Here is a 13,367-nt window from a genome sequence, read left to right on the forward strand (position 1 = left end):
TTAAGAAACAGTGGGAAACTGGCACGATAGCATTCAGCCGCTCTAAATATAAACATTTAGGTGGCCTTGCGTGTAGTTACTCATGAAACAAACGAGCACATTGGAGCTCATATTAGCATCAATGCTCTAGATCAATGCTCTGTTCAGTGCCAGGTTGCCATATTCTGCTCGCGCAGTGCCGCCAGGCAGCAGTGGAATCGGAGCACGAACAGCCTGAAGAGAGCGTTTGTCCAAGCACTGAAAAAAATAGAAGAGGTGCTGGCCCAGCAATGCACGAGTCATGAAAGTAGCTCCTTTCAACGTGCGCGGTATCATGGCCTTGAATGACTCACTTGTATCATCGTCAGATGGGCTGTACCTCACCAGGATGCCATCAGAATCCAGCAGATATTAATCGAGCGTGCTCACATCACTACCAGCTGTTGCCGAGCGTTCCGTGTCGACAGCAAAACCAGTTGCCCCCATGTGGGTAGTGGACTCGCCGCCACCCAGCTCTCAAAGCCCGTTGAACACCTTTTGACAAAATGGATCTTTCTGCTGAGCTTTTAACAGTTCTCTTTTGCTGAGAATAATACTTGCACTAACTACAGCCTCAACGTGATTCACGGTTTTGCTTCGAACTAACGTTTGCTCCGCTGTTCCTGTTAGCTCGAGTGTCTTGCTCTCGGTTCGTTTCAGGTTAGTCGCGTGACTTGCCTGGTGTAGGACGGGAGCACGCGATAGTGCGTTGGCCGCGGCATCGTTCTTACCCTTGCAGTAGTGAGTGGTGCAATGCCTGACCACATGTACCCATTCATTTTCATACGAAAAGTGAGAGTGCTCCGCTTCACGTAGTCATGCGCCAAGCGCCATCGCATCAAAAAGCCTCTCGGCAACGTGATGCAACAGATACATGGGGTCAGTTTAACGCTGCAGCAGCAATGCCCAACGAGCCAAGCAGCCACTTGGTTCGCTCAAGTGCTTTAACCATATGAGCGCCATGTGATGAGTCTCAATCACAAACGCAGCTTTGCCGATTTAAAAGTCAAACTTACGGAAAGCGAAAACTATCACTAAACACTCATTTTCAGTTACTGAGTTGTTCCTCTCCGCTTGCGTCAACAAACAGCTCACGAACAAAATCTGTCAGAGGGAGTCTCCATGCTCCTGAAACAGAATGGCACATAAGCCCAAGGCGACTGCGTCTGCGTTAATCACTAACTCCCAGTTCAAATCGGGTAGCTGTAGCCCAGTTGTGTTGGCCAGCAGCTTTGTGAGGTAACACAGAGTGGCCTACTGCTCTTGGTTCCAAGCCCAATGCTCGCCATTCTTCAAGAGCTTCGTCAAGGGTGCCTGCATTGCCATGCAGTCTAGAGTGACTTGGCGATACAAGTTCGCCATCCCTAAAAAGTGCCTCAGCTCACCATAATTGTATAGCCATGGATAGCCTACTACCGCTTCAACGTTACCCTTATTCGGCAAAATGCGACCCTCGTCAAGCGTGAATCCCAAATTGTTATTTGGGTCACCGCTATCTGAGCTTGTTTCAGGTTCAGAATAATGTCCACAAACCTCAACCCTTTTACGTCTCTCAGGTGGCGCAAGTGCTCCTCGAACGTTTTGAGAGTAAACCACTGTGTCATCTAGATATGCGAGTGCATGCTGCCACTTTGCATTGCCCAAAAGTTGGAGCTCCTACCAAGCCAAAAAACATTTTCTTCAATTGTAAACGTCCCCTGTGCCATGTGAAAGCTGACTTCTCTTCATCCCGCTCATCCATCTCAACCTGAAAATATCCACGGCTATCATCGAGCGTAGTGAAGTACTTCTCCCCGCCTAGGTTGGATACCAACGATGAAATGGAGAGAAGAGGGTACGCGACCTTCTTCGTAACCTGATTCAGCCAGCGGTAGTCTACACAAAGGCGATATGTATCATCTTTCTTTGGAACTAGAACTACCGGGAAACCCCACGGGCTGCTTGACCTCTCAACTACGCCTGTGTCGATCAGTTCATCCAAGGCGGCTTCAAGTGTTTTCCGCTTAGCCAAGCTGATCGGTCGGGGATTGTATTTCCAAGGTCGTGCATCACTCCTGTCAATTCTATGCTTGACCAGCGTAGTGTGACCGGGACAGTCAGTAAACATCGCATCATACTTGTACAACAGCACCGACAGCTGCGCTCGTTCTCCTTCTAGTAGGCTCTGTGCCTCTACCAAAAACGGGTGCACTGTCCTTCCCTGCAGCGCAGCACATTGTTTTGGTGGGGTGGTTACTTGCTTTCACAGTGCGCTTTCCTCCTCGCGTACTCGCCCCTCTTCCTGCGATTGGCATGCTTTTGTCAATGCGGGGCTCTTCAAGAAAAGCTTTAGCGCGTCTTCGTCGCGCTCTCGGTAACTGCCGTTCGCAATCTCAATGACAATACTCGACTTGGCTAGAAATTCTCGACTCACTATTAGAGACATTGACATCCCAGGAAGATGCATGAAACGTTGTCGCCCCATGCGTCTATCCCAGTGGATCACTAGCCTAGCCGTGCCGCTTGATTGTGCTGTGCCTGTAGCCAGGCGGAAGATGGTGTTACTTTGTCTCAAGCGGATATTGTTCTCGCGGAGATGGTGCAACGCATCGTCGCCGAACGAAGAGGTGCTTGCCCCAGTAGCCAAAAGTGCTATGAATTTTTTTCGAGCTATCGTTAACTCAATTAGCGGTGCGGGCGAGTTTACGGCCTCACCTGTGCGACAGACTGACGGTGCAAGTGATCCAAACGCACCGGTGGAATTACTGATCACCCCTTGGTGCCCGTTGTGGATCATCGGCGGTGCCGTCCATGTCCCGAACCGCGCATTTGTTCCTGACCCTGTGTGCGGTCGCATTCGCGGGCGATGTGCCTTGGTGCGTCGCACCAATCGCAAGAACCGTGGACACCACGCCAGCTCGATTGTAAGTCACTTCGATCAGGTGGTTTTCGCTCTGGGTTGCGCTGCTCGTTAGGCCTCGTGTGGACCGTGTGCTCCTGCCTTGGAGTTTCACGCGCGAGGGCGACGTGGGCCGTACGGAGCACGCAAGCGTAGGGGTCCAAAGCGCTGTCTGACAGCGCCCAACCGCGTGGTGCGTGCTCATCAGCGAACGATGCTGACGCGTTACCCCTAAACGCTTCTGAGGCTACCGCGTCGCGCACAGCGAGGCTCAATTGACTGCACTGCGAGCGGAGGTGGCAAATATGATCTTGCAGCAAGGATGTCCGCTTGTATGCGCTTTGCCTCGGTGGCGAGCTCTTCTAGGTCTGCGAACTTACATGCCCTAAAGTGCTACGCAGAAGTCGGGTGCGCTTGACGCATAACGCGCTCGACTTTTTCCGCGTTGTGGCGTAGGGTTTAGCGAGAGGATACAGTTCGTCCATTGCCCGTACATACTCCAGCAAGGATTCGTCCAGATGCTGGGTGCGTAGCTCCAGTTCTTTCCGCAAACGCCACTCATAATTAGCTGGTAGGAATTCGCCGCAGAAGCTGTCGCGGAACTATTTTACCGTGCGGGTGCGATGTCCAATTATCGGAACCATAGAGCCGCTTGCTTCGTGAGCGACACCGGAACCACGCGCTCGAGAAGGGTCGCCACTCTGCAATGCAACATCAGACAACATTTACAAATCTTGGAATTCTGTCATGCCTGTTATCCTACGTGTGGGGGAGTGTCGGCAGTTTGTCGCGTCCACAAATCCAGCCACGTTGGCAAGTTTGTCACGTTGGGCACCAGATGTAGGGGGTCCTCCTATGTTCGGCTGACGCAGAAGCCTAACTAATGTTCTAGCTGCACACTGTCGTACCATGCATGATTAACGTCCCCTATCTGTAGCTAGTCTTATTGCAGCCACACGGTTTGTAGTGAATAAGGCAACAGGCTAGGTCAACAACAACACTTTATTGCTAGGCGTTAGCAATAGCGCGCAAATGTCACGAGGAGATAGTACAGAAAACAAGGCTAGACGCTTACTCCTTGGTCGTTGTCGTCCTCGGCTCGCAGGGAAGGGTTGTGGGTTAGACCTCTTTCGTTCCTGGCCGGTGTCAGAGAGAGCATGCAGCCGTCCGTACGCCAGTTTTGTTCATTGACCTCAGTTTTCCCTTTCCTTGACGAGAATACCGTATTTACTCGATTCTACCGCGCCCTCGATTGTAACGCGCACCCGATTTCCACCGCGAAAAAAAAAAAACGTAAGACATCAATTGCAACGCGCACCCATTTATCTCGTTGGCCCGCACGATCACACCACTCGAAAAAACGACTCCTTTCGGGAGCGTCTTCCATTTAAATATGAGGTCCGGGCAAAGCTTGTGCCCATCTGACGTGTAACAGAGCTTTGCCGTCACTGTAGTTTTACCGTGGACCGATGTCAGCACGCGAACTTGCTTCGCCCCCTTCTTTTCGACGGTTGTGGTGCCAGGCATGTCGAAGTAAAGAGGCGTCTGATCGGCATGATTTGCCCAAGCAGATAGCCGTTGTTGCGCCGCAAGTTTAGGACGAATCTCTGAAAACTGTGAAGCTTTTCATCGTACTCCTCCGCAAAACTTTTCGCATATGCATGTTCCCCTTCGGAGGGAAAAGCCTTTCCTCTTCATAAAGTTAGTTAGCCAGCACCTGCTCGCTTTGAACTGGCTCCGCGTTAGCCCTTTTTATAAAGCTAACTGCGTAGCCCGCACTTAAAGCAGTTCTGTCGTCACGGGCCGCTGTGCCGCTCGCTGCTCAAGCACATACTCGGCGAGCGGCTCTTTAATTTGCGGAAACCGACCCTGCTGTGGTCCACTGAAGCCTTTGCGTGAAGCTTTGCTGTCGACAATCTTCTGCTCTTGTTTCCGGCGGTCCCGCACGCACGTTTCGGGAACTCCGAACGACCGCGATGCGGCCCGATTTCCGTCTGTTACTGCACGCGCGATGACTTTTCTTTTAAAAGCGGCATCGTGGTGCACTCGAGTTGTCAGAGTCGGCCCTTCCACGCCGTCGATGCTAATGCACTACTAGATGACGAACTCCTCAGTACACGTACGAAGTGCCGCACATGGGAAACACATAGGCAGAAATGTACGACGCGCCATGCCGACGCACGTAGGGGGCGGCCATTTTGGATTTGCCGATGGCAATAGATTGACCGTAATTTTTTGTTCGTACTCGATTCTAACGCGCATGCGATTTATGAACTCGCTTAACGGGAAAAAAGGTGCGCGTTAGATTCGAGTAATTACGGTAATACCTTTTCTCGCTGAGGGAGGGGAGACCCGTTCCGCGGGACGAGAAAAGGGGATGGCGAGCGCCGGCCGTGGGGGTGTTCCCGCAACTGGGCCTTTGTGCTGCCGTAAAAGAGAGGGTGGCTGGGCGCACGTGCTCCCCACAAAGCATACTCGTTTGAAGCGAAAAAGCCCGTCGTGCGTAATGAAAGTAGTCAGGTCACGACTTTCAAGATCTAGTTCAAGTTGATGGTAAGCAAACACCAAATCCAGCTTCGAGAATCGCTTGGCGCCAGCTAAGCTGTGCAACAGCTCATCTGTCTGTGGTAGTGGAAAGCTATCAACAATTATAGCTTTATTAGGCTCTCACAGATCGACACGCATTTGTATTGAGCCATATTTTTCCTTACAACCACTATAGGTGAAACCGACTGAGAGGCATCATCACGCTCGATTATGTCTTGAGCTTGAAGTTTCTGCAGCTCAGCTGACACCTGCTCACGTAGGGTAAACGGCAGCCATTGTAGTTTGCTTGCAGTGGGTGGAATGGAGTCGCGAAGCTTAACTTAGTGTTTGAATCCTCAGGCAAGTCCGAGCTGTTGGTCAAAGAGATGTTCATACTCTGAATCCATTTCAGTTGGCAATGTAGGAGTGCTGGAAAACAATGCAAGACACTGAAATGATTTACCTTCATTGTTCATCTGTAGTGCGACTATGGTGTCTGAGCTCAATACAGTGGTGCCTTCAGATACAACATACATAAGAATGCAAGCAGTTATGTCTTGAAATGCAGCTGAAGTAAGAAAACCTCCTTGAACTATTATTTTTGACTTGGAATTGTCGAAAAGCTGCACTGAGGTTGACTTCAAAGGGCAAGTGCTCGCAAAAAACTGACGATAGAGCTCTTCAGCCAAAAAAATGACAGAGTTATGATAAACTCTGTCATCAACTAGAAACAAGATAGTGTGACTTTCCACTGGGATGGATGCGTAAATGCCATGCTTGTGTCCCTTGACAACACAAACTGTTTTGCTGGTGCACTGAGAGTTAGTGCCATCATCGTCATTAACTTGTCGAACTTTCCCAGAGTATCTAGACGATTTGCACATAACGTCTAAATGCCCAATCTTCTTCCAGCGATGACTCTGGGCCGGGTGAGCCTTACATGCAAGATTAATTCCAAGGTGATCAGCCGCCCCACAATGATAACAAGCTCGAAAGTCTGAGGTGCCTTGTACAGGATACACCATTGGTTTGGCTTTGCACTTAGCACAACATGTACATTCATTTCTTCCTCCTGGAGGCAGAGAAGAGCTTTGCACCTTTTTAATGTGGCGAACTAAAGCGTTGTCACAAAAGTTTTTAGCTCGGCTCACGGCTTGTTCGTACTGGTTAGCGAGTGTAATAGCTCGTAAGAGCGTCAGTGAGGAGCCTTCAAAAATTAAACGCTCACTAAACTGATGAGTCGTAGTCTTCGAGACGAGCTGGTCACGTAACATCTTATCAGCGAGACTTCCAAAATTACAGTCAGCGATGAGAATTCGCAAAGCAGTGACGTATTCAAGCACTGTCTCACTTGAAAGCTGAGCACGGTGACTGGACTGTTGTTGAGCCACGATGACGTTGACTGAAAGGTTGAAGTGGTCCGAAAGCTAGGCAATTGCAGTCATTCGTATCGTTTGTCTAGCCGGTGTCGCCTGTACCCAAAAAGCTGAGAAGAGCGGTGGTAGCAGAGCCAGACTGCAAATTCGCCGGTTTTCCACTGCTCCTCCATGCGAAGACAGGTCAGCAGGATCGCTTTCTGGTGGTTGGCTGGAAGATCTGACGCTCCAGAAGTCACCATGTACGTCTGAAAGGCCTGCTTCCACTGGTCCCATGGGACAGCCGGATGACCAGGCGAAGGCAGGAAAGGCGATGGTGGTTGTAATCCCACAACACTCATAGTGATGATGCAGCAGAAATCAGCAAGAACGTTGCTCTTGCGTGGGTTGAAATCTTGTCGCCAATATGTTTTATTTAGAACATACAGAAATGATGCATTCGATGCCTTAACATCATTCTCTTTATTCCCCAATATCTTCTTTCTTATATACATCAGCATTTTTGAGGGATTGTGAATCGCTGTGCGGGTCAAGATTGCTGAAACTAGCAAACTTCAGGAATCACAATTGTGGGTGTAGAATATACTCTTTTTTAACATACAATAATTTTCACAATAGAGAATGAAGATTATATGGAAAGAATGCTTAGATTCTCTATTTCTTGTGTGAGAATTGAGTAACTACAATGAAGACCAATTGACAGAGATTCATATTTGTGGTTTCAGCCAAGTGGCTGATGAAAACTGCAGTGAGAAGGAGTAATTGTTTAGCAGTCTGCCTCCAAGCAAACTTGGTCAGGTAACCATTTGCTGCTAGCTGAAGTAAAGGTACTGCTGTTTGGAAGAATGAACATTTTGCTACAGTGCTTTACCTGCCTGAAGTCCCTAATGAGCCAACGTTCTTTTTGATGCCAAGAATCATTTTCCACATTTCTCAGGCTGATTATTCCAATAATTTCGTAAAGCACTGCTGACGAAACGACTGTGTGCCTCAAGTCAAGATATTAAAGACTTTGCGAGGAAGCCCGCAAAAGATCAAACTTCACATATGATCATTGTCAGTAGCTGCATCAGATCACTGAGGCATTCTGCACATCACCAAAGTGGGAAACAAGTAAAAGCAAAAAAAAAATGTTTCACAAGATCAACTCATTCAGAAGTCTCCTGGAGTGAAAAAACTATTTGCTGGTACAGACGAGCGACTTAAGCCACAGGACCAAAGGTCATCACTGCACAGCTTGACACAGGTCATCACTGCACAGCTTGACATCGGCACGTCGTTGCAGGCTTCCACGTCGCACTTCGATTGTAAGGACACGTCAAAAGTGCAAGTGACATAATGCCCCTATGAGTGGCAAACAATTCTCTAAAATATTCCACGCACAGTTCTGAACATGTGTTTTTTCTTATAATTAGCCGTTCTGAGTGTACTCCTCGCTGCAGCCGATAGCAGGAACAGAAGTCCAGCCCACATATATGTGTGGGTCTGTTTTATCACCCAAATAGTCTGAGCTGAACTCTTGAAAAGTTCATTGGAACAGAGCAAATAGTGATAACTTCCGAGCAAGTTTGTATTTCTCGGCCAGGAAAGGATTAACCTAAATTTTATCACTCCATGTGGTGATGATGTGTATAGAGAGGGTGCTTCTCTAAGTGGCTACCGTCTAGTGAATATAGGTAAGAGGAACAGACTCTAAGGTTTGTGTCATTTCCTCCAGTCTGGAAGGAGCACACCCTCTGGGCGGCCCTGTCCCAGAGTGGGTGGGTGGCCTGGGTTGCATTCAACACACTCCTGCACAGCGCCTGGGTCAGCTGCCTGCTGCTCTGCCAGCTATACCAGGTGAGTTCTGCTCAGCAGATTTTCATCACAGTAGAACACTGGATGATACAAATTGGTGAGGATCACTCAGATGCTTGCATGATCTCCAAGTCATGGGAGCAACTAAGCTGTACACGAAAACAAATTAAAACTTTAACTTCATTAGGCACAATAAAGCTTGATTTCGATGCTTTATGCATTTTCCTTCATTTGATGTCGCCGACAAAAGCCACCGAATAGGCATGAAACAAGGCTACGGTAGTACTAGCAGGGACAGCAGGAAAGTAGTGGCGGTTTCCTCATGAAAAATGCAGTTGATCACAAACGTTGGAATCTTCATCATTGTCAATCTCAATTGCATTTGCTTCCTCAGCTGCATCATTTTATTTACATTCACTCATCAGAACCCTGTTGAAACGTCTGTTTGGTTCATAATGTAGCATAGTTAGAAATAGCATAGTTAGAAATAACCCACCAGCCGCCGCGAATGACTCTGTACACAAGTTTGTTGTGATGCAGCATTGTTGAAAATCAACTACAAGTCGTTAACACGAGGCCCTTTTTTACCTTTTCTGCTAACTACTCTGTAGACAAATCGTTTGTTTCTCATAATGCAGCCTTGGTGAAAATCAGCTAATGGTCATTAGTAGAGGCCGGATTCTTGGCACTAAAAAAGTTTGTTTTAGGCCCTCAAAATCATCATCATAGGCACAATAAATTTCTACAAAAATTTTAATATCCTCAAACGACGTCAGTGACTTGTATTTACGGAAGGAAGCAAAAAAAAAATGATACTGTTTAAGATAGCAGAAAGGTACCAACAATTGACCATTAGAATGCCTTTCCCGCAAGATTTGCTGTATGTGGTCTTTCGTTTTATTGTCTAGCATTGTACGTCAAATGTCCACCATTCAGTTAACACTCTCCTTGGTCTCTTTTGTTTCATTGTGGCTGGGAAGGGCAGCGGAGGATCAAATAACCAGACCACTGATGCCCCAGAAGACAGGCATGCTAGGTCTAATTGCATAGGACCGATTTCTCCCCTATTGGTGAACACCTTAAAGGGCCCCTCACAAGGTTTGAGAATTTTGATCTGACAAGCGTAATAGTGTCCTGGGCACTCCGGATCATTCCTGTTAAGATTTGCAAAATTGCATGTCGCTGAAAAATGCTCTATTTCTAATGAATGCCACTTTCCCTTCTCGGGGGCGTGCGCCTTATGATCTAGGGAGTGACATACAGCAAGGAATGGTCCTGTTTTTACGTCGCTTTTTTACGCTGACATTGGTGGGCTGATGTCGCATACCGTACGCTGTTTATCAGAACTTCCTCAAATGCTAGCTATATCTAGAAAAACAGATGTAAAATGTCCCACTTCCTGATTTTCTGCACTTTAAACGGTACCTCATTAAGAGCGTTGCAGGTGACATTACTTTGCTTGGCATGTGTGATTTCTGTGTGCTGTTGTGTAGCATGAATGAGGAGTACTTTGGTTTGGGGTGCCCCGCCGCAATGGTCTAGTGGCTAAGGTTCTCGGCTGCTGACCCGCAGGTCACGGGTTCAAATCCCGGCTGAGGCGGCTGCATTTCCGTTGGAGGCGGAAATGTTGTAGGCCCGTGTGCTCAGATTTGGGTGCACGTTAAAGAACCCCAGGTGGTCGAAATTTCCGAAGCCCTCCACTAAGGCGTCTCTCATAATCATATGGTGGTTTTGGAACGTTAAACCCACTATATCAATTACTTTGGTTTGGGCTGGCTGCATCATATCATTTTGAAAGGGAAGTGCAATGACGAAGGGAAAATGCTCTTTGTTTCTGTTTTTATTTTCCCTCTGTCTTAGCACTGCTCTTTCAAAATCAGTATAATGAATCAAAGCTGAGAAAAATAATTGAACACGCAAACACAATCTCAGCTTGTTATTTTTATTTTTGTTTTGAATACCCTCGAGATGCTATTCGCTCATTAGTCCTCGTTTCACGTTTGGCTCGGTGGACTAGTCGCTATAGGGTGCTCGGTCTGACCTGAATGCCGCCGGTTCGATTGTGGCTGCAGCAGTCACATCTAGATGGAAGCGAAAAAGTAGATGCCAGTGTACTGCGCGATGTCAGTGCTCCTTAAAGAACACCAGATGGTCAAAATTTGCGAATACCTCCACTTCGGCATCTCTCATATTCATATCGTTTTTTTTTTTTTTTACATAATAAAACCACACATACCAGCACTGCTACTACTACTACTGTATACTACTGCTACTACTACTACGATTACTACTAGTACTTATTCATTTCGCTTGCGTTCGTCTTCTCATCGATCTTGCATCGTGCCTTCGCCAACCCTGACATTGCTTAGCTCATGTTTGGTGCGTCGTCTCTGAACGCAGTTTCAGCGGAGTGACGTGGTGTATCGCGGTCACAATACATGATCTTTGCTAAAGTACACGCACCGACTGATCCATCCCACAGAAACTGGTAATACACAACAGAAAACGCCGAGTGACACAATATTGATGGCGTACGTGCACAAGTAGGCCGGGGCACATCATGCGTGCGTGACCTTACCTACGCATGTTGTTCTTGGTGAGTATGCGTCATGTGATTCTCCAGCCCGGATACACAAGAGAACACGGAAGGAAGGAGGCTCGCGATGGCTACACGGGACGAGAGGCAAGGGATTCAAGCTTACTTTTTCACATCATGCTTGGGTGGCTCGTAGCGAACCAATTTGAAAAATCACCATGGTAGAACGCTTTTCATTGGGCACGCAAGAACTTCTAGTGTCTAACTACAACTTATTATGTCGCCTAGAGAGGGACGATTAAAAAGTAAATTACAAACAAAACAAAAGCCGCTGCACATCACATTTTTTACCCTAAGGCGCTGTAGCAGATGAGTTACGATGTCAAACAAAACACGCCTTCATTGACACAACACACTTCGTTCGTTTTATAAGCAATTTCATTCTGTCATGAAACTAACAAAAAACGAATTATTAGAAAAATATATCTGTCATGACATTATAAAATTACCATAGCGCAAAGAGGACTGTTTAGGTACATTCATTTTCGAATGTGAGGTTAGCATGAAATGCTTGACATAGGAGCTTTAACCACAGTTCGATTCAACGCAACGATCGTAATTTCCATCCTATCGCACCAAGCACCGTGACGTAGTAAATTTTGCAGGTGATCTACTGGGTCCTGGATAGCTTCTACTCGATAAAAATTAAGTACATTGTTTCGTGGGAGCCATGAATCTAGCATGCAAATTTTTGAGAAATTTCATTAAGCCAATGTCATGAAAATACGAAAAATACATTTTGAATTTTGTGACAACCTGTGCGGAGATTTCAGTGCGAAATTTAAAAATGTAAATTCAACCTTGATTTTTTCCTCTAATAATGAACTTATGACAGTGAAACTTTTGGAGTCGATTTCTCAGAGTGCAGTTTATAATAACCAAGTCATTCTTGGGAAATAAAAACAGCGCACAAATTAGGCAAGGAGAGAGGAAGAGATGACACCGCGCTGATGTCGTCAGCATGGTCTCGTCTCTTCCTGTGTCCTTGTCTATATTTACACGCTCTTTTTACTTCCCAAGTATGAACCACCAACTGGCCCAACTTTCGCTATTAAACTAAGTCATTGTTTGCCTTTAATGTCCCCTTAACTGGCGACCTTTTTTTACCTTCACTGCTACATATAAAGACAAAATTACTGTTTTTCGCGGTGCAGCCTTGTCAGGGATAGGCCGCTAGTTGTCAACATGAGGCTATTTTTCACCTTTGCTGCAATTGATTCTGTTGGCACTTCTGTTTTTTGTTTTTTTGTTGTTAATACAGCCATCATTTGCCTGCTCAGAAATCGCCAATTTCCAAGAAAACTGTAATGTAGTCCACCTTATCTCACCGCACCTTGCTCTTCACATTGATACTGGCTACTGTAACATAGTCTCAAGGGCCACCTTGCATTCTTCCGCATTTGAACAGTCAGCATCACAGTGATGTGATGACCCCTCAAGGAGTGCCACTGTGGGAGTTCAAGAAATAGGTTTTCTGCAGCCTGTTTCGGTGTTTTGATGGTGCCATGTGTTTCAGATGGTGTGGCTGGCCATGACTACCAATGAACGCATGAACTGCAACCGCTACCCACACTTCAGGCGGACCAGTTCAGGACGTGTAATTAGCCCATTCAAGTAAGTGTACTGTTTTCTTTTCTTTCTGGCAAAAAGTTTTGCAAGATTTATTAAGCATTGAGGAGCTTAGTTTGTGGTCACATGTTGCATAATAGTAGACAAGAAAAGGTAAGGAGGTCAACTAGTTCAGGATTACCGGTTTGCTACCCTACACGTGGGAACAGGATGGGGAGACTCAAACAGGGAGAGGAAAGAGAAAGATAGCAGATCACACAGCATGCACTCAAGCACGCAGTCAATAACAGTCCATTAATATGGCGGGGAACGCAACATCACAGTCGCAGCTGCTTGACCAGGTCCGCTTTTCTCGAAAACCTCAGCAGTTCCTTGGTCGCCTTCAGCTGCAATATCCTCTGTCGATGACATGCAAGAACAGATTCAACTGCCTTCATCGCTAATCAAGTCACGTCCTCGGAAGGGATGAGATTGTGATGTGATCGAGGGTAATTAAGGCAAAAGGAACATCTGTAGGCTTGTGCAAATAGTGATTTTAGTAGAATAAGTTTGAATCGAATTCTAATAGTATATATATGACATATTATAATGAAAAAGGGGCCTGTGC

At 46.8% G+C, this 13,367-nt stretch overlaps 1 protein-coding gene across 2 annotated transcripts in view; it reads left to right on the forward strand.

Annotated features, from left to right (window-relative positions):
• Hip14 (palmitoyltransferase Hip14) overlaps window positions 1-13,367 on the forward strand; it is a 297,274-nt gene that overhangs the window by 225,472 nt on the left and 58,435 nt on the right. For both annotated transcript variants that reach the window (XM_037429914.2, XM_037429921.2), the window contains exons 12-13: window positions 8,516-8,637; window positions 12,708-12,805. In XM_037429914.2, the coding sequence (XP_037285811.2) occupies window positions 8,516-8,637; window positions 12,708-12,805 (220 nt within the window). The remainder of the gene's footprint in view (window positions 1-8,515; window positions 8,638-12,707; window positions 12,806-13,367) is intronic.

The sequence above is a fragment of the Rhipicephalus microplus genome, chromosome 2, assembly GCF_043290135.1.
Source record: "Rhipicephalus microplus isolate Deutch F79 chromosome 2, USDA_Rmic, whole genome shotgun sequence".
NCBI lineage: Eukaryota > Metazoa > Arthropoda > Arachnida > Ixodida > Ixodidae > Rhipicephalus > Rhipicephalus microplus.